The sequence below is a fragment of the Mauremys reevesii genome, linkage group 24 (assembly GCF_016161935.1).
Source record: "Mauremys reevesii isolate NIE-2019 linkage group 24, ASM1616193v1, whole genome shotgun sequence".
Classification (NCBI taxonomy): Eukaryota; Metazoa; Chordata; order Testudines; family Geoemydidae; genus Mauremys; species Mauremys reevesii.
The window spans coordinates 18,201,014-18,227,584 of record NC_052646.1 but is presented as its reverse complement, the minus strand read 5'-3'; the positions used below and the strand labels follow the sequence as shown (position 1 = coordinate 18,227,584).

Sequence of the window (26,571 nt, the reverse complement as noted above, 5' to 3'; positions counted from 1 at the left end):
CGCTCTCATGATTCTTAGAGGAAAATCTCAGGTTTTTTTTTGCCAATTTAAGGATTTTTTAGCCTGGTGATTTAGGATTTTCTGAGGAGGGGGAGGTCACTGCACTGCCAGCAGCCCCAGATCAGCCCCCTGCAGGGCCCAGCAGCACTGATGGTCCCCCAGGCAGATCTGTGTCCCCAAACAGCCTCTACTCTCGCACTTCCCACTCCCCACGTCTGTCTCTAGGTCTGTCCCAGCCGGATGCCCCAGCCGTGGGCAGAGCCCCGATGCCACAGCATGACACCGGGGAAAGGGAGCTCCCGCCTCAGGGCTCCCCCTGGAGAGCAGGGGGTCCTGCCATGCTGAGGGTCCTGATCCTCGCCCTGCTCTGGAGGGGTAAGTAAGCAGCACCTGCAGCCCCAGGGCAGGGGGAAGGGCAGAACCTGCGCTAAGCAGGGCCAGGTCTGTCCCAGCACTTGGAAGGGAGACTGGCCAGAGTGGGAGGGGAACCCAGTGCCCGAGTGCGGTGCTAGGGGGCGCTGAGTGACAGGGAGCGGGGGCAGGGGGCTCGATGTAGGGAGGGATGGAAACTAAATGGAGTGAGAACTGGTCAAGGCCCCAGGGCTGGGCTGTCACGGGGCTGTTGGTTGGGAGTGATAGACCTCAACGAGTGTGGGAGGGTTGAGCTCAGGGCTGGGCTAGCAGGGGGCCGAAGCAAAAACTAGGAGCGCCGCCCCCCTCCGAGTGTCACCCCGCCCAAGGCCCCGCCCCTGAGCGTCACACAAGCCCCTCCCCCTGAGCATCGCCCCGCCCAAGTCCCCGCCCCCCCGAGCGCCGCGTGGCCCAAGTCCCCGCCCCCCGAGCTCTCGTCGCTCAAGTTCCGCCCCCCGAGATTATGTCGCCCAAGTCCCGCCCCCCGGAACGTCACGTCGCCCAAGTCCCGCCCCCCGGAACGTCGCGTCGCCCAAGTCCCCGCCCCCCCAAAAGGGCACCCCGCCCCCTAAGCCTGCTAAACCCCGCCTCCCCCCAGCGCCGCCCGGCCAAACAAAAACGAACCCCGAGTGCCGCCCCCTCCCGGGCTTGGCAGGCTGGTGCCTGGAGCCGGCCCTGTCTGGGGGGAGCTCGGGGGGGGGGGGGCTCTGCTCTCTCTGGGTCCCACTTCGATCCCTCCCCGCCCCCTGCAGGGTCCCTGTCCCAGCCGCCCGGATTTACCCTGACGGTGCCGCAGTCGGTGTCGGTGCAGGAGGGTCTCTGCGTTCTCGTCCCCTGCACCTTCATGTACCCAGCCTCGTCCTACACCGACAATCCCTCGGCCCAGCTCAACGGAGTCTGGTACAAGCAGTCTGTTACTGGGGGCCGGGATCCTCCCGTGGCCAACAGTGGCACCAGCCAGGGGCTGTCGCAGGAGACCCAGGGCCGGTTCCGGCTGACGGGGGATCCAGCGCGCGGCGACTGCTCCCTGCAAATCAGTGATGCCCGACGGACGGATGCGGGGAGATATTTCTTTTTCATCGAGAAAGGCCTGTTAGATCACACTTACCGCTCCAATTCCGATGGCACTGACCCTGCGCTCACGATCTTTGTGCCAGGTAAGAGCAGCCGCAGTCACCGCTAGTGAGAGTTTAACCCCAATCTGAGCTCTGGGGTACAGATGTGGGGACCCGCATGAAAGACCCCTTAAGCTTATATTCTACCAGCTTCGGTTAAAAACTTCCCCAGAGCACAAATTCCTTCCCTTCGCCTTGGACGCTATTGCTGCCACCACCACGTTATTTATAGAAAAATCCAGGGAAGGGTCACTTGGAATCCCTGTCCCCCCAAAATATCCCCGCAAGTCCCTTCACCCCCTTTCCTGTGGAGCCTTGGGAATAATGTACCAACGAATTGGTTAGCAATGTGAGCACAGACCAGACTCTGTCTTCAGGACACTAAAAATCAATCAGGTTCTTAAAAGAAGAACTTTATTTTTATATATATAAAAAAAGAATCACACCTGCAAAATCAGTTTTCAAGGTAACTTCACAGGGTAAATAAAAGATTTCAAACACAGAGGATTCCTCTCTGGCTCAGCTTCAAAGTTACAAAAACAGGAATCAAACTACATCTGTAGCCTAGGAAAATTCACAAGCTAAAACACAAGATAACCTAGCGCCTTTCCTTGCCTACTTACAATGTCTGTGGTTTTAGATCTAGTCTTCCAGGTATATTTTCAGGAGCTGTTGTACCTGCTCGGTCTCTCCCTCCGTCCAGAGAGGGAACAACAAAGAGAGCAACAAACAAATCCTCCCCCGACCCCCACAGCTTTGAAAGTTTCTTCTTTCCTCATTGGTCCTTCTGGTCAGGTGCCAGCTAGGTTATTTGAGCTGATTAATCCCTTACAGGGAAGGCGATTTAGTACAGCTGCCAATGAGGGATTTGATGCTACTGCACACACAGAGTTGTTACTTGTCCCTCTATATTTATGACACCGCTCAGCAGCCCCCTGAGCCAGCCAGTCCCCGCCCTGGGGACAGATAAGAGCCGCACCCCTAAAGAGGAAAGGCCCCGTGTCCCTGAGTGATTCTCTCCCCTCTCCCCGTGTCTCAGGGCTGACGGAGCCAGAGATCCAGATCTCGCCGGCGCGGGGGCTGCCAGGGACGCTGCTGGCCGGGGAGCCGGTGAATGTGACCTGCACGGCCCCTGGGCGCTGCTCCAGGCCCCCTCCCCGAGTCACCTGGACGGGGCCGTTCAGCGACACAGCCCGGGACGTCTCAGCCCAGCTTGCGAACGGCACCTGGGCCCACAGCTCCGCGCTCAGCTTCACGCCCGGCCTGGGGGACCACGGCAAAGAGCTCATCTGCAGCGTCACCTACAGGCCACCACAGGGACCTTCCACCAACAGAACCGTCCGGCTCCACGTCGGCTGTGAGTGACCCCCCCCAGCCCCTCCACACCGGCTCCCAGCCCCCTCTGGGATCCCCCCCGGGCTCCCCAGCCCTGCCCTTAAGCCCCTCCATGCCGGCCCCCAGCCTGCTCTGCTGGGATCCCCTGGGCTCCCAGCCCTGCCCTCCAGCCCTCCCCAACTCAGCCCTGTGCGGATCCCCACCCCCTCACCAGGCACCCTCAGCCTATTCTACTCCAGGCCCCATCACCGCACACCGTGCAGCCCCTTCTCCCTTGGGATCTTCACCCCTTCCTGCCCCCCCTTGGCTATGGCTCCCCCCTCCCATCCACACCTCCAGGCCCTTCTCTTCTGGGATCCTCTCTACCCCCAACCTGCCCCCAAGAATCCTCCTGTCCTAGGATCCACCCACACATTCCAATCCCCCCGTGCTGGGATTCCCCCGCACACACGAGGCACCCCAGTTCCTCCTGAGATCCCCCCAGGCTGTCCCCCCTTGTCTCCTCCCCCTCTGCCCTTTCTGCCGGGATCGGTGGATGCTCTATATGGGGCAGAGGGTTAACGGGACCCAGTCACTGTCCGGCACTAAACACACTCTGGGCTCGGTGCCCAGAGACCTCTGCCCGTCCTGCCCCAGAGCAAACCCCCGTTAAATGGCCTGTGACCCTCACGCTGCAGATCCAGGGCAGAGGGGAAATCAGCCGCCACCTTTGCGAGGTGAAGGATCAAATCAGGCATCAGTGTGGGGACGTCCCCTTGTTTCCTTCACCCGGAGGGAGATTTAACAGGAACTTGTCCCCCAGTTCCCCACATGTGTCTGAGCCCAGGCCCCAGCCAGACCCCAAACGTCTGCACAGACCTCGGAGGAAACGTCCACGCTGCAACCAGAGACCCGCAGCTCAAGCCTCGCGAGCCCGACCCAATGGACCCAGGCTCTGAGCCTTCGCACCGTGGGGCTTTGAGGGCAGCGGGGACAGACCCTGCCAGGCCAGTGTCTGTCTGTTCCGGGTGTTACTTTTAGCCACTCCTCTGGGGACAAAAGGAGAGGGCTGGGGAGAGACGAACCGAGGGGGGAAGGCAAAGGACCCATGATGGGGGTGTCTGATGTCCCTGGTGGTGGCTGGGTCTGGGGTGGGGGTGGGAGTGGGGTTATTTAGACCCCTGGCTCTGTCCCGCCTGGGGAGGACACATTTGGGGAGCAGGACGCTAAATGCCCAGGTGCCTGGCAGACAGTGGCGCTGGTGACACTCACTCCAGTACCCAGGCTGGAGCAGCCCGGCCCCTCATTAGTGACTCTGCCAATTAGGCCCAATTTGACCAACCAATTTTGGTCCCTTGGGTTTCCATTTCTCAGGGTTCTGGTTCCCCGGCGCGGCCCTAACCCGGCCCCTGGGTTCCGTCGGGCGCCTCTTGGGTGGGGCTCAGTCAGGTCTGTCGCTTCCCTTCCCCGCCCACGGGTCTTGTGTCACCTCAGGGACTTTCCCATCCCCCAGCTGAGCTCACAGCGAGGGGCCGTGTCTAGGCTCAGTGATCACTAGTGACACACACGCACACACACACACACACACACACACACACACACTGCTGTCCAGCCCCCATGATCCCCCCCGTCTGGTTTGTGTTAAAGACCCGACCGGTCTTCCCAACATCTCTGGGACCCTGACCAGGAACGGACACCCTGGTGAGAGGCCGCGCTGCGAGCCCTGGGAATCAGCGAGCGCCTCCTAGTCACGCTCTGCCCACGCTCAGGGCCAGGTGCCAGGCTCAGCCGGGCCAGTCTGGTCATTGTGGGGGGTAGCCGGCCATGTTCCCTCTGTCTCCAGACCACGGGGTGGCATTAAGGGGGCGCTGGAAAGTGGGGATGAGATGGATCAGGGACCGATCTCTGCAACAGAGTCCTGCTGCCATGGAAAGTCACCAGCATTGTGCACCCACCTCAGAGCTGCTACGTCTCCACACTGAGCGAGGGCTCCTCCTGTAAACAGCCCCCGTTTCCCACCCCAGAAGCAGGGCTGGCTCCAGGCACCAGCTCAGCAAGCAAGTGCTCGGGGTGACACTTAGGGCTCTTCGGCGGCAATTTGGCGGCGGGTCCCTTGCTCCCTCTTGGAGGGAAGGATGTGCTGCCGAAGGAGAAAGTGGCGCGGTAGACCTACCGCCGATCACGATTGGGGCTTTTTTTTTTCCTGGCACTTGGGGTGGCAAAACCCTGGAACCGGCCCTGCCCAGAGGTGGCTGAATCTCGGTTCCTTAGCAGAGGATCTCTAGGGGGTCTAACCTGCCCGCTCGTCTCCTCCAGTGCCAGATGCTTGGGGAGCTGAGGGCGACATCGTGTCTCTGGAGACCCAGGAGGGCGACTCCCTGAGTCTGGGCTGTGAGGCTGGGAGCAGAGCCGAGACCACCCTGAGCTGGGCCTAGGGGAAGGGGTCCCTGAGCTCTGGCCAGGGTGGGGCCAGGTGCCTGGAGCTGCTGAATCTCAGCAGAGGGGATGCTGGGGAGTATCGGTGCTGGGCCAAGAATCCCTACGGATCGGCCAGCCGGGCCCTGCGTGTGCACGTGAAGAGTAAGGCTCTAAGGGGCACTGTGCTGCAGGGTGGCATGGGGTTAGTGGGGGGTGCTGGGCTGCGGATCAGGGGGTCAGTGGGGGGCTCTCTCTAATCTAATACGTTGCCGTGTGTACCGTATTGTTCCGAGTATAGGCCGCTCCTGATTATAAGCCGCACCCTTAAAGTTTGGTGCTATTATCCCTATTAAATTTTTAACTTTTTTTAACTTAAAGAAAATATACACATTAGTAGAACAGTAAAATAGTATTTTATTTAATGAATAGGAAGACATGTACCAGTATTTTTAACACTTTTAACACTTTTGGTAGTCCTGCTTTTGACGGCATATGTTATATACTCAGAAATATTGAAAACTATTTTGTAGTTATACTGTAAATAAAGAAGGGAAAAGGAATGGACAACAAGGAGACTGATGGGAACAGTTCTCACCCTCTCCCCTGCACAACAATCAACAACATTAGCAAATGTTCTTAAGTCATCCCTCTGAGAAATTTTAGTCACTTTCACTGCCTGTCTCTCCATCAATACCGGTATCTGCTCAGGTTTTCATCACTACTTCCAATGCTTTCTACATCATTCCCACTGTTTTCTTCATCATTCTCCTGATCCACTTCTTTCTGATCTTCCCACAATACATCATCTTCACTACCATCCAATGCATTTGACAGGCAACATTTTTTGAATCCTTTGATGATTGATTCTGAAGATATCATTGTCCACGCAGAAATAATCCACTGACACAGCAAAGCCACTGATGGTTTCTTAATTTTGCTGCTTGGTGTGAGGGCATGATCTCCAGCCACAAGCCATTCAGAATACTGCTGCTTTAGATGGTCTTTAAATGGCTTGTTGACAACAACATCAAGCACTTGGAGTTGGGATGTCATACCCCCTGGTATTACTACCAGATCTGATTTCAAGGATGCAATCTTACTTTTTACATCAGGTGTTAAATGTCCTTTAAATGCATCCAATACCAGCATTGCTTTTTTTGCAAGAAGAGCACCAGGCCTACTCTTCCAAACAACTGATAGCCAATCATTCATCAGCTCCTTGCTCATCCATCCCTTTTCCTGACATCTGACAATTAAGCCTCTTGGAAGACTTTCCTTCGGCATAGTTTTCCTTTTAAGTATCACATAAGGTGTCAGCTTATGACCATCAGCTGTAACAGCTAACATTGCTGTGATACGTAATTTTTCATTGCCTGTGGTTCTCAGAAGAATGGATTTTGCTCCTTTTTGATCCACGGTTGTATTACTTGGCATATCAAAGAAAACGGGAGTTTCATCGGCATTTCCAATTTGGCTCAATGGATAGTTGTGCTTTTTCCTGAGTTCTATGACATACCATTGGAATGCAAGCAGCTTTCCATTGAAGTCAACAGGTAGTCTTTGTGCAAGTGTTGTCCTGCGTCTTAGAGAGAGGCCATTTCCGAGCATAAATCTACGGCACCATCCAAGGCTTGCTTTAAATTCATGCCTGGGAATTTTTAATTCACTGGCAATTTCTAATGCCTTCAATTGTATGATTTTTCGGATGACAGGCATTCCATTTTTTCTTTGCTCTTGAATGAAGGGAAGCACTACTGCATCAACTTCACAAATACCTACCTTTCTTAGGCCCTCTGAACGATTTCCTCGTAGAAGCCGAGTTTTCTAGATGGAAAGCATCAGCTTCCATCTACGTACATTTTTCTCATCTACGTCGTATTTTCTGGCAGCTTCCCTATTGCTTGTTTGTTCAGCGTATTTTAAGACTTTTATCTTAAAGTTTGAATCGTAACTTCGCCTTTTCCCTTGGCTGGTTGAATTTCGAATCTCCACAAACAAACAACAAACTCATCCTCAGCTCTCAGCCTCCTCAGCCTCTTAGCCCCCTCTCCTTTACATGTCCCTTCCTTACCCTCTTAGCCACCTCCTTATTCTCTCAGCCTACCTCTCCCTCACACAGTGCCCACTACTCACCCTATTAACAACCTCCCCTCAGCCCCCTTCTTCATCACACAACCCCCTCCTCACCATATACCGTATCCTCCCGAGATAATACCGGTAAAAGTAAACAAACGCCCTCGGCTCCCAAGTCAGCGTGCAGAGCTATGGATACCTCACAGGGACGTAATGCTCCCAAGTCAGCATGGGGAGCTACCGATGCCTCACAGGGACATCATACCGGTAACTTGTGGGCTTCTCCAGCCAGGGCCGGCTCCAGGCACCAGCTGAGCAAGCTGGTGCTTGGGGCAGCAGATTCTAGGGGGCGGCATGCCGCTCAATCCTAGGGCGCCACGACTGCTTTTTTTTTTGGTTTTGTTTGCTGCTCTGGCTGCCCTATAGGGTGCGGAGGAGGGGAGCGCCCTGCAGCAAATTCCACAGAGCAGCCCGCGTCCTTCCCTCCCTGCTGACCGGAGCAGCGCGGAGCCCTCCTGGAAGACAGCATGGCAACTGGGGCCGTGGGGTGAGCTCCCCGCTGAAGCGCTGGCTGCCCCCCTTCTCTCTCCCCCCCCTCGCTCACCCTGGCCGCCTCCTTCTCCCTCCCCCCAACTAGACCAGGCGTGCACTCTGTATTTCAGCTCTAGAGAGGACTCTGCAAATCACCGTCTCCAGAGCTAACAGGAGCGACCCCCAGCTATTCCAACCTATTGCTAGGGGGCGGGGAGTTGGGCACAGGGACTTTCCCTTCTAGGGGGTGCTGGCCCAAATCTGGCTCCCGGGCAGGAACTGGCTGGCTCAGTGTGCGAGCGGCTTCTTGTTATTCCTGTTCCCAGATCCCGGTACCCCGGTGGCCAACGGCTCATAGCTCATGGCCTGGGAGGGCAACTCCCTGCGGTTCCAGCTGCTCATCGAGTGTGAGTGGGGTTAACCCATGGGACTCCCTGCTGTTGGATTTCTCGCTGGTTCTCCTGCTCTCCCCAGACAGCCCCTGGCCAGGGACTGGGCTGAACCAGCCCCCTTGATCCCCCCTGTCTGGTTTGTGTTACAGACCCGCCCTGGCCCCCCACCATCACCAGGACCCTGACCAGGAACGGACGCCCCGGTGAGAGGCCGCGCTGCGAGCCCCGGGAATCAGCGAGCGCCTCCTAGTCACGCTCTGCCCGCGCTCAGGGCCAGGCCCCAGGCTCAGCCGGGCCAGGCTCATGGGCGATGGGTATCCTAGGCATGGGGAGGCTGAGCTGCCCAAAAAAGCCCTACGTGGCCCTGCCCATGCTCTGCCCCCAGGCCCTCTCCTGCTCACAGCCTGCGCTGTTCCCCCAGGGCAGCGATGGGACCGGGGCTGGGATTAGAGGGGGCCAGCCTGCGGCCCGGGACTCCAGGAGGCTAGAGCCTGGTTCCCTCTGTCTCCAGCCCGTGGGGCAGCACTAGGGGGCGCTGGGCGGCAGGGAGGAGATGGGTTAGGAACTGATCTGTGTCATGGAGACCTGCTGCCATGCAGGGCCGGTGCAAGGATGTTTCGCACCCTAGGCGAAACTTCCACCTTGCGCCCTCCCCCGTCCCCAAGACCCCGCCCTGAGGCACCTCCCTGCGGCAGCTCCCCACCTCGGCCCTGAGGAACCTCGCCCCCCATGGCAGCTCCCCCTTCCCCCTGAGGCACCCCCGCTGCCCCAGCTCCCCCCTGTGCCGCCTCCTCCCCAAGCACGCCATTGCTGCTTCACTTCTCCCGCCTCCCAGGCTTGCAGGGCCAATCAGCTTAGGCGCCTCAAGCCTGGGAGGTGGGAGAAGTGAAGTAGCCACGGCTGCTTGGGCAGGAGGTGGGACAGGGGTGAGCTGGGGCGGGAATTCCACTGTGTGCCCCCCAACCCCATTACTTGTGGCAGGTGGCCCTCCCTGCGCTCCCCTGTCCTAGCTCCCTCCGCCTAAATGCCGGCGGCAACCGGGGCAGCCGAAGATCCGGCTGCCATGGTCGCTGCCAAAGAAAATGCTGACCCTCAAATCCTAGTGCCCTAGGCAACTGCCTAGGTCACCTAAATGGTTGCACCGGCCCTGCTGCCATGGAAAGGTACCAAGATTGTGCACACACACACCCCCAGAGCTGCTATGTCCCCACGCTGGGTGAGGGGGGCCTGTATTACCACTGGTGCTGTCCAGCCCCCTGATCCCCCCTGTCTGGTTTGTGTTACAGACCCGACCGAGCCTCCCAAGACCACTGGGAACCAGACCAGCCACGGTGAGAGGCCGCGCTGCGAGCCCCGGGAATCAGCGAGCGCCTCCTAGTCATGCTCTGCCCGCGCTCAGGGCCAGGCCCCAGGCTCAGCCGGGCCAGGCTGGTCCGTGCCTGGAGGGGAGAGCCCGAGGAAGCCATAGGATTGTAGGGAGGGTGGTGCGGGGAGCCGGCCATGTTCTCTCTGCTTCCAGACCCCGGGGTGACATTAAGGGGGCGCTGGGCAGTGGGGAGGAGATGGGTCAGGGACCGATCACTGTGACCGAGACCTGCTGCCATGGCGAGGCACCGAGATTGTGCTCCGACCCCAGAGCTGCTATGTCTCCACGCTGGGTGAGGGCCAGGGAGGGGCCGGGCACCTGGAGGGGACGCTGGGGAGTATCGATGCTGGGCCAAGAATTCCTACGGGTTGGCCAGCCGGGCCCTGCGTGTGCACGTGCAGAGTAAGGCGCTAGGGGGCGCTGTGCCAAACGGAGCAGGGCAGGGCATCAGGGGGGTGGGCTGTGCTGCTGAGAGTGGGGTGGAGAGTCAGTGGGGGGCACTGTGCTGGGGGAAGGGGGGAGAGGCTCACAGCTCAAGGTCTGGGAGGGCGACTCCCTGCGGTTCCTCTGCTCCATCATGAGCAGCCCCCCCCCGTGCTGGGCTGGGGGGGCGAGCCAGCTGTGACTGGAGCTGCCCAATGTGACGGGTGAGGATCGGGGCCTGTACGGGTGCTGGGCCCAGAGAGAGGAGAGCTCTGCCCATGGGACAATCCAGCTGCTCATCGAGTTTGAGTGAGGTTAACTCGTGGGACTCCCTGCCACAGGTGTGAGGGGGTTAACCCGTGGGACTCCTGGCCAATGGGTGTGAGTGGGGTTAATTAGCAGGACTCCCTGCCACTGGATGTGAGTGAGGTTGAGCCGGGAAGCTCCCTGCCCCTGGGTTTCTTTCTCTGACTACTAATTTGTTGCTGTGTCGCCTGCTCTCCCCCAGACACTCCCCGGTTGGGGACTGGGCTGAACTCGTCCTGCCAGTGCCAGGGGCTCAGCATCAGCTGCAGCTGCTCCCTGCGCTCCCATCCTGGCTCCAGTGGCAGGAGGATGGGGAGCCCCTGGCTGTGAAAGGCTCACGGGGGGGCCCTGCAGGTCAGCTCCTGGGCCCAGGGGCACGAGGCCGTCAGCACCCTGAACTGGAAGAAGAGTGGGGATGGCGGGCGCTGGCTGGTTTGGGCAGGGATTGCAGGGATCTATCCCAGACTCTTGGCTTCTTCCATTTCCCACAGGAGGCCTCATTTGGGCATTTATCATAATCAGCTGCAAACTCGTCTTCGCAGCGACTGGATTCTTCCTGGCCTATTACCTCACCCTGCTCTATTACAGACGGTAACTCAGCTACCGACCACCCACCTACCTATCCACGCACCCATCTACCCACCTACCCATATACCTACCCACCCATCTACCCACCTACCTACCATCTATCCACCCACCCACCCAACTCTGTCCCTATCCACCCATCTATGCATCTATTCATCCCCACCCACCCACCCACCTATCTATCCAGACTGCCAGCCACATAAATACCCCAGAATCTCTCTTTCCCAGGAGACCCTGCTGCTCTCATGTAAGCAGAAGGAAGGATAGGTGGGGAGCCCAGGAATCCATGATGGCCGACTCAGCTACCGACCTTCCCACCGACCTACCCAACTAACCCTCCTCTAGCTACCTACCTACAAACTTACCATCCTACTCACCCACCCACTCACTGACCTACCTATGTACCCATTGACCCAGCCATCTACCTACTATCCTGCCTAGCTCCCCACTCACTGACCCAACCACCCACTGACCTATCCACCTACTGATCTACCAACCTACGTACCCACATAGCTCCCATCTATCTACCTACCCAACTACCTACCCACCCACCTATGTACCCATCTACCCACCTAACACAGGGCCTAGCTACCTACTCACCCACCCATCTACCTACTCACCTACCATCCCACCCACCATCTATCTATCTATCTATCTATCTATCTCAACTGCCAGCCACTTACATACCCCATAATTTTTCTCTCTCAGGACACCCTGCTGCTCTCATGCAAGCAGAAGGAAGAACAGGCCAAGGGTCAGGGAATCCACAGTGCACGAGTCCGGCGTGTAGATCAGGCCATTCTTCAGCCACTGAAGAGCCGACAGAGAATTAGAAACTCAAGGGACTGAGGAAACAGAGAATGAGACCTCAGCTGGGGGCACTGCCACCCTGGGTGAGGCCGATGGGCCCCGTTGTCTCCCCCAGGGTTTAATTTGTATTGAAAGAGATGCCAGAGCTCAGCTGTGACTCAAATTAAGCTCCGGCAGGGCAGCCTGATACTGGCGGGGGCTGGCCGGGCACCCAGCTCTGAAGGCAGCGCCACCGCCAGCAGCAGCGCAGAAGGCAGGGGGGCCTGGCACGGGGGGTGTTGCCACCCTCCTGCACTGCTGCTGGGGCTTGTGGTGCCTGGTGCTCGGCATGTGGCTCAAGGCTTCGCGCTGTCACATGGGGGCTGCATCTCACCAGAGCCCACGGCCTCCCGCAGCCCCCTGGCCACTCCTGGCTCACCCGGGGCAGGGCACCAGTTCAGATTTGGGGCAGGGGGAGGAAACTTTAGCCATGATTCCAGGGACTATTTAGGCACCTGAAAATTCTCAGGGCTTTGCAGAAAATAACTTAGGGATTCGCTGACAGGAGCACTGTATCTAGCTGTTATATAAAGAAAGAAAATATATATACAAATGCCAATTAAAGCCACGTTTAAATCTTATATGTAAATTTAGAACAATCAGGAGATAATACAGCAAGATATTCCCAATCCCAAGCCTTGAGGTATCAGTTCTGGAGCTTTAACGCAGATATCAGAAACACACGACTGAGACTTTGTGCACAATCTTTAGTAGAGATAAATAAAAATAAATAATATCGTCTTACTTCCTGAAAGAGACACACTGTGTTACTGCCAGTATCACCTCTATTTTAGTCAATTATGTTAAAATTATGTTTTTAGTGAAAGATATGTGATTAAGGTTTTTTTTCTCTTTTATTAAGAAAGGGAATTAATGTTTCTAATTCTTTTGGCATTTTTGTTTATCGACCACAATCCTGTATTTGTATGTGACTCACTAACATTTGACTCCACCATTGCTATTGTTCTCACGGTTGGAACTGCAGTTATTTTCATGCAAATATTAAGTTAATTTACAGCTATAACTAAAAATACAATTTGAAAATAAACGACTTTCATCTGCGCAGAGTCTATAGTTCTGTGTTTAGCTAATGTTTTTGAAACTGGAATTACTAAAGTGAGTAAAAGCTACAGTTACATTCTAGGGGGATGCTATTTGATTGTGCCACTTTACATAATGAATGGCAAAGCACAATATGATACTAACAATAATAATGCTAAATACTCCAGCCCGGACAGGTTAGGCAGTTGAGAACTCACTACTCAAAGAATTCAGTGTGAGCATAAGAGAGAAATATAATTATGAAATGCAGAGACCAGTCCAAAAACTCAACTAACGGCACTTTGAAAGAATAAAATTACAGAGCATGTATGTGCATTGCAGGAAGTAACAAGTAACAACAGCAAGATAAGTATGTGTTGGGTAGAGTGAGTGTGAAAGAGACAGTGTGTGTGAGCTGGGGGAATGTGTGCGAGACCGCATGCTGCCCCTTTAAGAGAGCAGCTCTTTGCAGGCTGAAGGAAAGCTCCTTGAGACACAGCAGCGCCGTCCCACTCTGGGTGAGCCCTGTCCCCCACCCCACCTGCTCTGCGGACATGGGGCACATTGGGAGGACAGGGAACAGGCTGACATCAGAGCCCCTCCCCCTGCTCCTTACAGCAGACAGGAATCTCCCAGGAGCAGCTGGCCAGGGTGGCTCCAAGGCAGGAGGCAGGAGCCGTGGGGCTGCAGAAGCCACCAGGGAGAGGGGCACCCCTGCTGCGGAGGCGCCCCTGTGACGTTGCACTCCATCATGCTTTATAAAAATATGTGTATAAGTGTGAATATAACATAACTGGAATATGCTTTTTGCAAAAGGTCTCTTGTAAGGTATCATTACAAAGCTTATAATCTACTGAGTGTGGGCCTCCTAGTTGTATGAATGTATCATTCTTGTACCTGAATCTAGGAATATGTAGCATAACATTAGAAGGAGGGGTGGGAAGGAAGGAGAGACTAACGATTCCCTCCTTGTGCCAAAGATATAAAAGGGGGTGGAGCAGAACAAAGGGGGCTGCTGGTCATGAAGAAATCCCTACGTACCAACTGAGCTGGAGCTAACAAGAATTGAACCAGGGGAGAGGATTGGGCCCAGACTAGGAAGGAGTCTAGTCTGCGAAAGAAGCTTATTGGAACATCTCTGAGGGTGAGATTTACCTGTATTCAGTTTCTTGATGTATTAGGCTTAGACTGGCGTGTTTTGTTTTATTTTGCTTGGTGACTTACTTTGTTGTGTCTGTTATTACTTGAAACCACTTAAATCCTGTTTTTTATACTTAATAAAATCACTTTTGTTTATTAATTAACCCAGAGTTAATGATTTATACCTGGGGAGCAAACAGCTGTGCATCTCTCTCTATCAGTGTTAGAGAGGGTGGACAATTCATGAGTTTCCCCTTGATAAGCTTTACACAGAGTAAAACAGATTTATTTGGGGTTTGGATCCCATTGGGAGCTGGGTCTCAGGGTGCTGGAGACAGGAGCACGTGCTAAGTCATTTTCATTTAAGTCTGCGGCTTGCGGGTGTGGTTCAGACCCTCGGTCTGTGTTGCAGCAGGCTGGCATGTCTGGCTCAACAAGGCAGGTTTCTCCAGTCCCAAGCTGGCAGGGAAAATGGGCTCTGAGGTAGTGTCAGCACATCAGGTGACAGTCCCAAGGGGGTCTCTGTGACCCAACCCCTTACAGCCCCTTCGCCCATGGCTAAGGCCGGCCCTGGATTACTTCATTTGCTCTGTGATGACCAGAAGGCGTTCAGATACCCCGGTGTCGAGCGCAGTACGATACCCTCTAGAGCAGTGGCTCTCAAACTGTGGATCAGGACCTCAAAGTGGGTCAGAACCCGTTTTAATGGGGTCACCAAGGCTGGCTTAGACTTGCTGTACCCGGGGACCAAAGCCCGAGACTCACTGCCTGGGCTCCGGTGGGCTCAGACTTGGATCCCCCCTCCTGGGGTCGTGTAGTAATGTTTGTTGTCAGAAGGGGGTTATGGTGCAATGAAGTTTGAGACCACCTGCGAGAACAGAGCAGACCAGGTGATGCTAGTTACTGATCCCTGCAACCCAATGCAGTTACCACAAAGCCAAATCTTAGCGTGAAAGCAAGTGTTCAGTCTTTGAGAAATGCTGAATTGATTGTGTTTGCCTTTGTGTTACAGTAGCACCTACTATGTGCTAAGATTGGTCCAAGCACAGAAGAATCCTTGGTTTCTAGACATGTCAGAGAATCACAGAAACTGTAAACTTGCAAATAGGAATAAAACTCACTTTTTGGCACGTGCCAAAAGAAATCGATACCTGCGCTGTGCCATAACGCTTTTTAAAACGACTTATAAACCCCTTGCTGGCTTGGAATGATTCATCCCCTGTTAAATTTCCAAATTTAGTCGCTTGGGCTTGAAGAGTTGGCCCACCTTAGGGGCATTCCTTTCAGCCTTTCCTGAGCAAACCAAGTGCGCATGGTTTTCTCTCTCGTGGCTTTTGCTGAATAGTGCACACATTTTCACTTAAGCCCCGCGGCAGAATCGATATTTTGTACAAATCCGTTCAGTTTATATTCATTGTTTTTCCATCCTCGGAGAGAAGGTTCGGCAATCCCAGTGTCTTTTGAAACTTTGGCCTGGGTTTCTCCGCTATTTGCTGGATGTATTGCAGCAGCTTTTCTTCTCCACTGTAGGAACGCTGACGCTTGCCCTCTGCCCTGTAGCGTGACAATGACTAAGCGTGCGTGATACGTCTTTACGAACACGGGGAAAAACATACAACACGATCCTGCTCCGCACTTCCTGTCGATTTCTATCTCAGTGAGTTAGTGAGCAAATCTGTAGCGCTATATAGCAAGTTCCTGTAATGCGTGTTAACGAGTCTCGCGTGTTAAATAGGTAGCACGGGGAGGCATGGCGCTACCGCTTGTTAAGTGGATTCGCGCTTAAACGGGTCGTGCGTAAATGGCTCTGTACCGTACATACATGCGCACACACACATACAGACTCATATACACACACATATATATGCAGAGAGAGAGAGAGAGTACATATAGACAGTGCGCACACACATACACTGGATAGATACATACACTGACTATTATTTTAGGATATGTAGCAGGGTGGACCCCTGCTCCTGCCCTGAAGGGGTTGAAAACAGCCCTGGGAAGGGGCTTTAGGCTGGGCTGATTGGGGAAGTGGCTGCAGCTGGGGCCACGCCCCAAACTGAGCACCAGGGCCTTATAAGAAGGCCAGGGAAGCCAGAAGCCCAGTCAGTCTCTCTTCATCTATAGAAGGAGATGGGCCTGGCTGGAGGGAGCAATGCTCAGTGCCTCACAAGCCTTCTGAAGACACCCGAAATGACAAACTTTGCATTGGATACACACAGTCATTTTCTAAAGATAAAAATGGGGGTGTAGGTTGTTTCCCCGAGATACAGAGTGTCAAACTCACCCTGGGGCAGATTGGAGCCAGCGCCGTATAGAGGGGAAGGGCCCTGTGCCCCATTACCCTCCCAGCCAGTCCCCCCAGCCAGTACGCACCCCCACGCAGTGGGGTCAGAAGCCGGCTGTCCGTGGGAGCTGCTTGTATCTTGGACAATCTCCCGCTTGCATCGATGGCATCGAGATCTACAGCCACTGGAACTGGCTTCTGCAAGACGCTCTAGGGCCAGATTCACGCCCTGACTTCCCTTTCCTGTCTTGAAATCTCACATCTCTCCACAGCCCTCGCCCTGACACTCGCGGCTGCTCAGTCCCAGGCAGGTCTACTCACGCACCCGGTTCTTCCCATTGGAGTCGGGATTCACTAACCGGACATCTGCTGTTCCAGTGCGCTGTTCCCAGCGCCTCGCCCCAGAGGCAGACGCATCTCAGCTCTGGGTGAGCAACCCCTGGGCAGTGTCGCTGTGTGGCTGTTCCCAGCCGCCCCGCCCCAGCTCGGGGTGAGTGATTAGCATTTGCTGCATGTACAGTACGATAAGAGGTGTGAGCTGCTAGTCTTCAAATATTATTGTGTGATGGGGAAAACCAGTAATAAAGGGATAGATCTGGGATGGGGGGCTGGGAGCCAGGACTCCTGGGTCCATCCAGAGCTCTGGGACCGGAGTGGGATGTAGAGGGTCTCAGAGTCAGGTCTCCTTTCCTGTCCCTGGCTCTGGGAGGGGAGCAGAGTCTAGTGGGTTACAGTGGAGGGTGGAGGCAGGGAGTCAGGACTCCTGGGCTCTATCCCAACTCTGGGAGGAGAGTGAGGGTTAGCAGGGCTCAGAGCCCGGACTCCTGGGTTCTATTTCCAGCCCCACAAGCAATATGCAGCCTGCCTCTGTTGCAGGGAAGCCGTGGTTAGGATCAGCCAGAAGGAGGGGAAGTTGGCAGGATGCTGGTGCTGGGTTTCTGAGACAGCATCTCCCCCCAACCCCCTCCTGTCCGCACCCACTTCTGTTTTCACATTCCTGTGCTTGCCGCTTCCCCAGACTCTGAGTCAGGAACCCAGGCTGCAGGGTCGGAGAGCCAGGTGCTGGGCCCCCCTCTGCAGGTCTAGGGGTGAGTGGAAATAGGGGGGAGGGAGCTGGATGGTCTGACGAGACTGGGGTGCCCCTCAATCCCCACCTGCAGCCTCTTGCTATCCCAGCCCTGGGCTCCCTGCCCCCACAGCTCTGCCAATGCCCCTCAAGGCCGAGCAGGGTCCCGACCCAGGGATGGTGATGGAGGCTGGATCTCATGGGCCCGGCCCCTGCCCCTACAGCCCTGGGCAGCAGGGCCCGTCCCTCCCTGCTCTGGACTGGTGCATGGGCCATGGGGGATCCAGGCTGACACCTGCCGAGCTCACTGCACCAGCACCCAGGTGGGGTGGATGAGGCAAAGGGCTGCAAAGAACCGGGTGCAGGGAGACAAAGTACAAATATGTGGATTTTAAAAGCCAAAGTCAGGATTCTGTGAGCAAATCTCACAATATTTGGCCAATCTCAGGATTTTTAAAGCAAACCTCAGGATTTATCAGTGAATTTCAGGGAGGGGTTGGGGTTGTCATGTTCACATTCAATCTTGGGATTTTTTAGCGAATCCTAGAATCACAGACCCACAGGGTGAGAAGGGACCACAGGGGTCACCTAGTCCAACCCCTGCCAAGATGTAGGATTTGTTGGGTCTAACCCATCCCAGACAGATACTGTCCAGCCCCCTCTCGAAACCCTCCAGTGAAGGAACTTCCACCACCTCCCTGGGCATCTGCTCCATTGTCCAACTGCTCTCGTCCTGCTCTCTGGGGTGAGAGAGAACAACTTTTCTCCAGCTTCTCTATGGTAGCTTGTCCTGTACTTGAAAACTATGATAATGTCCCCTCTCACCCCACCAATCTCTTTTCCAAACTAGTCATACCCAGTTCCTTCAGGCTGTGCCCCTAGGGCTTCCATTCGATCCCTTTGATCCCTCGCCTCTGAATTCTTTCCAATTTCTCTACATCCTTTCTATACATTGGTGACCAAAACTGGACACAGTCCTCCAGCTGAGGCATAGAGCGGTACTGTCACCTCTCCTGACTTGCATGCTCTGCCTCAGTTCATGCAACCTGACATTGCATTTGTTTGGGGTTTTGCAACAGCATCACATTGCTGACTCCTGTCGAGGTTGTGATCCGCCACAACTCCCAGCTCCTTCTCAGCAGTGCTGCTGCCAAGCCAGTTCTTCCCCATCTTGTATTTGTGCATTTGGTTTTTGTTCCCTACGTGGAGCATCTTCCGTTTGTCCTTGATGAATTTCATTGTGTCAGCTACAGCCCAATTCTCCAATTTATCAAGATTCCTCTGAATTTTAGCTCCATCTTCCAAAGTGTTGGCAACTCCTCCCAGCTTTGTGTCATCTGCAGATTTGATCAGTCTGCTCCCTAGTCCTACATCCACATCATTGATAAAGATGTTAAACAACATGGGACCTAGAACAAATCCCTGTGGAGCCCCACTTGGGACCTCCCTCCAATCCCACATCGTTCCATTAACAGTTACTCATTGTTTGCGGTTGTTTAACCAGTTCTGTATCCACTTAATGGTAGTTCCACCAAGTCCACATTTCTCCATAAGAATTACCAGACTGTGTCAGACCAAAGGAAAATCTAGCCCAGTGTCCTGTTTTCTGACAGTGGCCAATGCCAGGTGTCCCGGGGAGATGGACAGAACAGGGAATCATCAAGTGTCCCGTCCCCTGTCGCCCATTCCCAGCTTCTGGCAAAAAGACGCTATAGACACTATCACTGTAGATCGTGGCTAATAATCCATTGATTGACCTACCCTCTCTGAATTTATCCAGTTCTTTTTGAACCCTGTTAGAGTTTTGGCCTTCACAACATCCTCTGGCAAAGAGTTCCACAGGTTGACTGTGTGTGAAGAAATACTTCCTTACATTTTTTTTAAACCTGCCGCCTATTAATTTCATTGGGGAACGCCTAGTTCTTGTGTTATGGGAAGGAGTAAATAACACTCCCTTATTTACTGTCTCCACACCAGTCATGATTTTATAGACCTCTATAATATCCCCCCTTAGTCGTCTCTTTTCCAAGCTGAACAGTCCCAGTCTTAGTAATCTCTCCTCATACGGAAGCTGTTCCATCCCCTAATCAGTTTTGTTGCCCTTTTCTGAACCTTTTCCGATTCCAATTTGGGATAGGGCCACAGAACTGCACGCAGTATTCAAGATGTGCACGTACCATGGATTTATATAGCGGCAATATGATATTTTCTGTCTTATTAGCTATCCCTTTCTTAATGATTCCCAACATTCTGTTAAGTTTTTTGACAGCCGCTGAACATTGAGTGGGTGTTTTCAGAGAACTATCCATCGTGACTCTCAGATCTCTTCCATGAGTGGTAACAGCTAATTTATACCCCACCACTTTATATGTATAGTTGGGATTATGTTTTCCAATGAGCATAACTTTACATTTATTAACATTGAATTTCGTCTCCCATTTTGTTACCCAGTCACCCAGTTTTGTGAGATCCCTTTGTAGCTCATCGCAGTCAGCTTTGAACTTGAGTGGTTTTGTATCATCTGCAAATTTTGCCACCTACCTGCTTACCCCTTTTTCCAAATCGTTTATGAACATGCTGAATAGCCCTGGTCCCAATACAGACCCCTTGGGGACATCATTATTCACCTCTCTCCACTGTGAAAATTAGCCTTTTATTCCCATCCTTGGTTTCTTAGCCTTTAACCAGTTACTGATCCCTTCCCACTTATCCCATGACAGCTCACTTTGCTTAAGAGTATTTTGGGGAGGAACCTTGTCCAAGACTTTCTGAAAATCTAAGGACATCGACTGGGTCACCCTTGTCCACATGCTGTTGATTCCGTCAAAATATTCTAGTAGTTTGGCGACCCATGATTTCCCTTTACAAAAACCATATTGAGTCTTCCCCAACAAATCTATGCATCTGATCATTCTGCTCTTTGCTATATTTTCACTTTACTATAATTTCAACCAGTTTGCCCGTCACTGAAGTTAGGCTTATTGGCCTTCAATTGCTGGGATCACCTTGTGATGATGCGGTTCTGGTGGGACCCAACTGAGAGTGCCAATTCAAGACCAATTGCTTAAACAGGGCAGTTACAGCCCAAGGCTGGGGTTTTTCCATCTCTAAGGCAAACCAAACCAGCGAGACAAAGAGGACTTTGGTTTTACCCCAGTGACCAACACAAGCAATTTCCTTAGACACTCCAGTCTCCCAGTATCACCACCAGAGCCACTCATCTCTGGGGAATGAATGGTTATGAAAACCAACACCCCAATAAAAGAAAAAGGTTCTCTCAATCCCAAAGAATCAAGCCCCAGGTCAATATACACATCAGATCTTACCCACAAATCACGCTGTTGCCAATCCTTTAGAATCTAAAACCTAAAGGTTTATTAATAAAAGGAAAAAGGTAGAGATGAGAGCTAGAATTGGTTAAATGGAATCAATTACATACAGTAATGGCAAAGTTCTTAGTTCAGTTACCTCATCAAAGAAGGAAACCAAGCTGGTTTGGCAGCATTTGTTCTTGGTAAATCCATGCTGGTGATCACCCCTTCGGCCTCACAAATTGAAGGTTTTATACATTGCTCTAGTAGCTTTCCAGGTGTCGAGGTCAGGCTGATTGGTCTGTAGTTTCCCAGCTCCACCCTTTTCCCCTTTTAAAGATGGCCCCTCTGTTAGCCCTTCCCCCATCTTCTGGGACCTCTCCTGGCATCCATGAGTTTGCAAATATTATTGCCAGTGGCTCCAAGATTTCTTCCACTAATTCCTTCAGCCCCCCTGGGTTGAACAGCTTCCCGCCCCACTGATCTGAATTCATTCAAATTCTCCAGAACATCCCTGACGTGTTCTTTACTGATCCCGATCTGCAGCCCTTCCCCTTTGTTGTCCGTGGTAACTTTGCTGGTTTCCCACTCATATGTTGTTTTTTGTGGGAAGACTGAAGCAAAGCAGGCACTGAGCAGCGCTGCCTTCCGACTTTCTGTCACCAGCTTGGGTTTTTCTGGCCGCTCTCATGATTCTTAAAGAAAATCTCAGGTTTTTTTCACCAATTTAAGGATTTTTTTAGCTCATGATCTCTCAGGACCATCTGGTGATTTGGGGGTTTCTGTGTGGGTGGGAGGTCCCTGTGTTGCCAGCAGCCCCAGATCAGCCCCCTGCAGAGCCCAGCAGCACTGATGGTTCCCGAGGCAGATCTGCGCCCCCCAAACAGCCTCTGCTCTCACACTTCTCACCCCCCATCTGTCTCTAGGTTAGTACCAGCCGGATGCCCCAGCCATGGGCAGAGTCCCGATGCCACAGCAGGACGCTGGGGAAAGGGAGCTCCCGCCTCAGGCCCCCCCCTGGAGAGCAGGGGGTCCTGCCACGCTGAGGGTCCTGATCCTTGCCCTGCTCTGGATGGGTAAGTAAGCAGCACCTGCAGCCCCAGGGCAGGGGGAAGGGCAGAACCTGCGCTAAGCGGGGCCAGGTCTGTCCCAGAACTTGGAAGGGAGACAGGCCAGAGGGGGAGGGGAAGCCCAGTGCCCCTGTGTGGTGCTAGGGGGCGCTGAGTGACAGGTAGTGGGGGCAGGGGGCTCAATGTAGGGAGGGATGAAAAGTAAACGGAGTGAGAATTGGTCAAGAACCCAGGGCTGGGCTCAGATGGGGCTGCAGGTCGGGAGTGAGGGGCATTGATAGATCTCGAGGGGGAGTTGAGCTGAAGTTTGGGCTTACTGGCCTTCAACTGCTGGGATCACTCACAGGACAGTCTGGGGATTTGGGGTTTGCTGTGGGGGGGGAGGTCCCTGCGCTGGCAGCAGCCCCAGATCAGCCCCCTGAAGAGCCCAGCAGCACTGATGGTCCCCCCGGCAGATCTGCGCCCCCCAGAGAGCCTCTGCTCTCACACTTCTCACCCCCCCGTCTGTCTCTAGGTCTGTCCCAGCCGGACGCCCCAGCCATGGGCAGAGCCCTGATGCCACAGGAGGATGCTAGGGAAAGGGAGCTCCCGCCTTAGGGGGAAGGGCAGAACCGGCGCTAAGCAGGGCCAGGTCTGTCCCAGGACTTGGACAAGAGGGGGAGGGGAGCGCAGTGCCGCAGTGTGGTGCTAGGGGGCGCTGAGTGACTGGGAGGGGGGGCAGGGGCTCGATGTAGGGAGGGATGGAAACTAAATGGAGTGAGAATTGGTCAGGGACCCAGGGCTGGGCTCGCAGGGGGCTGCAGGTCGGGAGTGAGGGGCACCGGCAGAGCTCTGGGGGCAGGGCCGGCTCTAACATATTTGGCGCCTGAAGCAAAAACAAGGAGCGCCGCCCCCTCCGATCGTCACACAAGCCCCTCCCCCGAGCGTCGCCCCGCCCAGTCCCCGCCCCCCGAGCGTCACGTCGCCCAAGTCTCCGCCCCCCCGAGCGTCGCGTCGCCCAAGTCCCGCCCCCCAGCAGGGCCCCCGCCTCCTAAGCCCCGCCTCCCCCCAGCGCTGCCCGGCCAAACAAAAACGAACCCCGAGTGCCGCCCCCTCCTGTGCTTGGCAGGCTGGTGCCTGGAGCCGGCCCTGTCTGGGGGGAGCTCGGGGGGGGGGGCTCTGCTCTCTACGGGCCCCACTTCGATCCCTCCCCGTCCCCTGCAGGGTCCCTGGCCCAGGAACCCGGATTTACCCTGACGGTGCCGCAGTCGGTGTCGGTGCAGGAGGGTCTCTGCGTTCTCGTCCCCTGCACCTTCATGTACCCAGCCTCGTACGACACCGACAATCCCTCGGCCCAGCTCTACGGACAGTGGTACAAGGAGTCTGCTACTGGGGGGCAGGATACTCTCGTGGCCAACAGTGCCACCAGCCTGGGGGTGTCGCAGGAGACCCAGGGCCGGTTCCGGCTGACGGGGAATCCAGCGCGCGGCGACTGCTCCCTGCAAATCAGTGATGCCCGACGGACGGATGCGGGGAGATATTTCCTTTACATTGAGAAAGGCCTGTTAGATCACACTTACCGCTCCAATTCCGATGGCACTGACCCTGCGCTCACGATCTCTGTGCCAGGTAAGAGCAGCCGCAGTCACCGCTTGTGAGGGTTCCCCCCACTCTGAACTCTGGGGTACAGATGTGGGGACCTGCATGAAAGACCCCTTAAGCTTATATTCTACCAGCTTAGGTTAAAAAGTTTCCCAAGGCACAAATTCCTTCCCTTGTCCTTGGACGCTATTGCTGCCACCACCACGTGATTTATAGAAAAATCCAGGGAAGAGTAACCTGGAATCTCAATCCCCCCAAAATATCCCCCCAAACCCCTTCACCCGCTTTCCTGGGGAGGCCTGAGAGTAATATACCAACCAATTGGTTAGCAATGTGAGCACAGACCAGACTCTTTGTCTTCAGGACACTGACAATCAATCAGGTTCTTAAAAGAAGAATTTTATATATATAGAGAGAGAGAAATAGAATCACACCTGCAAAATCAGTGTGGAAGGTAACTTCACAGGGTAAATAAAAGATTTCAAACACAGAGGATTCCCCTCTGGCTCAGCTTCACAGTTACAAAAACAGGAATCAAACTACATCTGTAGCAAAGGAAAATTCACAAGCTAAAACACAGGATAACCTAACGCCTTTCCTTGCCTACTTACAATGTCTGTGGTTTAAGATCTATTCTTCCAGGTATACTTCCAGGAGATGTTGTACCTGCTTGGTCTCTCCCTCCGTCCAGAGAGGGAACAACAAAGAGAGCAACAAACAAATACTCCCCTCACCCCCACAGATTTGAAAGTTTCTTCTTTCCTCATTGGTCCTTCTGGTCAGGTGCCAACTAGCTTATCTGAGCTGATTAATCCCTTATAGGGAAGGTGATTTAGTACAGCTGCCAACAAGGGATGCATACAGAAAGTTGTTACTCTTCCCTCTATATTTATGACACAACTCAGCAGCCCCCCTGAGCCAGCCAGTCCCCGCTCGGGGGCCGGATCATCTGAAGGGCAAACGTCTCATCTCCCTGAGCGATTCTCTCCCCTCTCCCGGTGTCTCAGGGCTGACGGAGGAGCCAGAGATCCAGATCTCACCGGCGCAGGGTCTACCAGGGACGCTGGTGGCCGGGAAGCCGGTGACTGTGACCTGCACGGCCCCTGGGCGCTGCTCCGGGCCCCCTCCCCGAGTCACCTGGACGGGGCCGTTCAGCGACACAGCCCGGGACGTCTCAGCCCAGCTGGCGAACGGCACCTGGGCCCACAGCTCCGCGCTCAGCTTCACGCCCAGCCTGGGGGACCACGGCAAAGAGCTCATCTGCAATGTCACCTACAGGCCACCACGGGGACCTTCCACCCACAGAACCGTCCGGCTCAACATCACCAGTGAGTGACCCCCCCAAGCCCCTCCACGCCGGCACTCAGGCCCCTCTGCTGGGATTCCCCCCCGGCTCCCAGCCCTGCCCTCCAGCCCCTCCCCCAATCAGCCCTGTGCTGGGATCCCCCCCCGCACCAGGCACCCTCAGCCAATTCTACTCCAGGCCCCTTCACCCCACACCGTGCAGCCCCTTCTCCCTTGGGATCTTCACCCCTTCCAGCCCCCCTTGGCTATGGCACCCCCCCCCCATCCTCACCCCCAGGTTCCCAAGCCTTCTTTTCTGGAATCCTCTCTACCCCCACCCTGCCCTGCCCCCAGAATCGACCTATGCTGGGATCCACCCCTACATTCATATCCCCCCTTGCTGTGATTCCCCCCTTCGCACCAGCAACCCCAGTTCCCCTTGAGATCCCCCCGATCTGTCCCACTGTGTCTCCTCCAGCCCCTCCTCTTTCTGCTGGGATCGGTGGATGCTCTATATGGGGCAGAGGGTTAACGGGACCCAGTCACTGTCCGGCACTAAACACACTCCAGGCTCGGTGCCCAGAGACCTCGGCCCACCCTGCCCCAGGGCAAACCCCCGTTAAATTGCCTGTGACCCTTGTGCTGCAGATCCAGGGCAGAGGGGAAATCAGCAGCCGCCTTTGCGAGGTGAAGGATCAAATCAGGCTCCACTGTAAGGACGGCCCTTGTTCCCTCAGCCGGAGGGGGATTTAGAAGGAACCCGTCCCCCGCCCGTGTCTGAGCCCAGGCCCCAGCCCCACCCCGAACATCTACACAGACATCAGAGACCCGCACCCCGAGCCCCGCGAGCCCGACCCAACGGACCCAGACTCTGAGCCTCGGCGCCGCGGGGCTTTGAGGGCAGCATGGACGGACCCTGCCAGGCCTGGCCAGCCGGTACCAGCGTCCGGCTGTTCCAGGTGTTACTTTCAGCCGCCCCTCTGGGTGCAGCCGGGCTCCAAAATACCCAGGCCTGGCAAGCCAAGCCCCAGGGGCAAAAGGAGAGGGCTGGGGAGAGATGAACTGGGGGAAGGCGAAGGACCCATGATGGGGGTGTCTAATGTCCCTGGTGGAGGCTGGGTCTGGGCTGGGGGTGGGAGTGGGGTTATTTAGACCCCTGGCTCTGTCCTGCCCTGGGGAAGACATGCTTGGGGAGCAGGACGCTGAATGCCCGGGAGCCCGGCAGACAGTGGCGCAGGTCACACTTGCTCAAGTACCCAGTCTGATGCAGGCCGGCCCCTCGTTAGTGCCTGCCCCAATTAGGCCGAGTTTTGACCCCCCCCATTTTTGGTCCCTTGGGTTTCCATTTCCCACATTTCTGGTTCTCCGGCGTGGCCCTAACCCAGCCCCTGGGTTCCGTCGGGCGCCTCTTGGGTGGGGCTCAGTCAGGTCTGTCGCTTCCCTTCCCCGCCCACGGGCCTTGTGTCACTTCAGGGACTTTCCCGTCCCCCAGCTGAGCTCACAGCAAGGGGCCGTGTCTAGGCTCAGGGATCACTAGCACCCCCCCCCCCCCGGTGCTGTCCAGCCCCTCTGATCCCCCCTGTCTGGTTTGTGTTACAGACTCGCCCGTGCCCCCCAGCATCACCGGGACCCTGACCAGGAACGGACACCCCGGTGAGAGGCTGCGCTACGAGCCCCGGGAATCAGCGAGCGCCTCCTAGTCACGCTCTTCCCGCGCTGAGGGCCAGGCACCAGGCTCAGCCGGGCCAGGCTCATGCACGTGGGAATCGCAGGCCAGGGCAGGCTGAGCTACCCCAAAAAGCCCTACATTGGCCCCACCGGTGCTCTGCCCCCAGGTTCTCTCCTGCTCACGGCCCATGCTGTTCCGCCAGGGCAGCGCTGGGGCTGGGGTTAGGGTTAGGGAGGGCCGGCCTGCGGCCCGGGACTCCAGGAGGCGAGTGCTGTACCTCCCTCCTGCCCAGTTCTCTCGGGCTTGGGTGCTCTTGTGGCCCAGAGCTAGCTTGGG

At 55.2% G+C, this 26,571-nt stretch overlaps 1 protein-coding gene across 1 annotated transcript; it reads left to right on the top strand.

The window, feature by feature from the left end:
- The first annotated feature begins 266 nt into the window (after positions 1-266).
- Positions 267-26,266, top strand: LOC120390578 (sialic acid-binding Ig-like lectin 12). Its single transcript, XM_039513311.1, has 4 exons — positions 267-375; positions 22,905-23,309; positions 24,290-24,610; positions 26,166-26,266. Exons 1-4 carry the CDS (start codon positions 267-269, stop codon positions 26,264-26,266), a joined length of 936 nt encoding a protein of 311 aa, XP_039369245.1.
- The last annotated feature ends 305 nt before the right edge of the window (positions 26,267-26,571 follow it).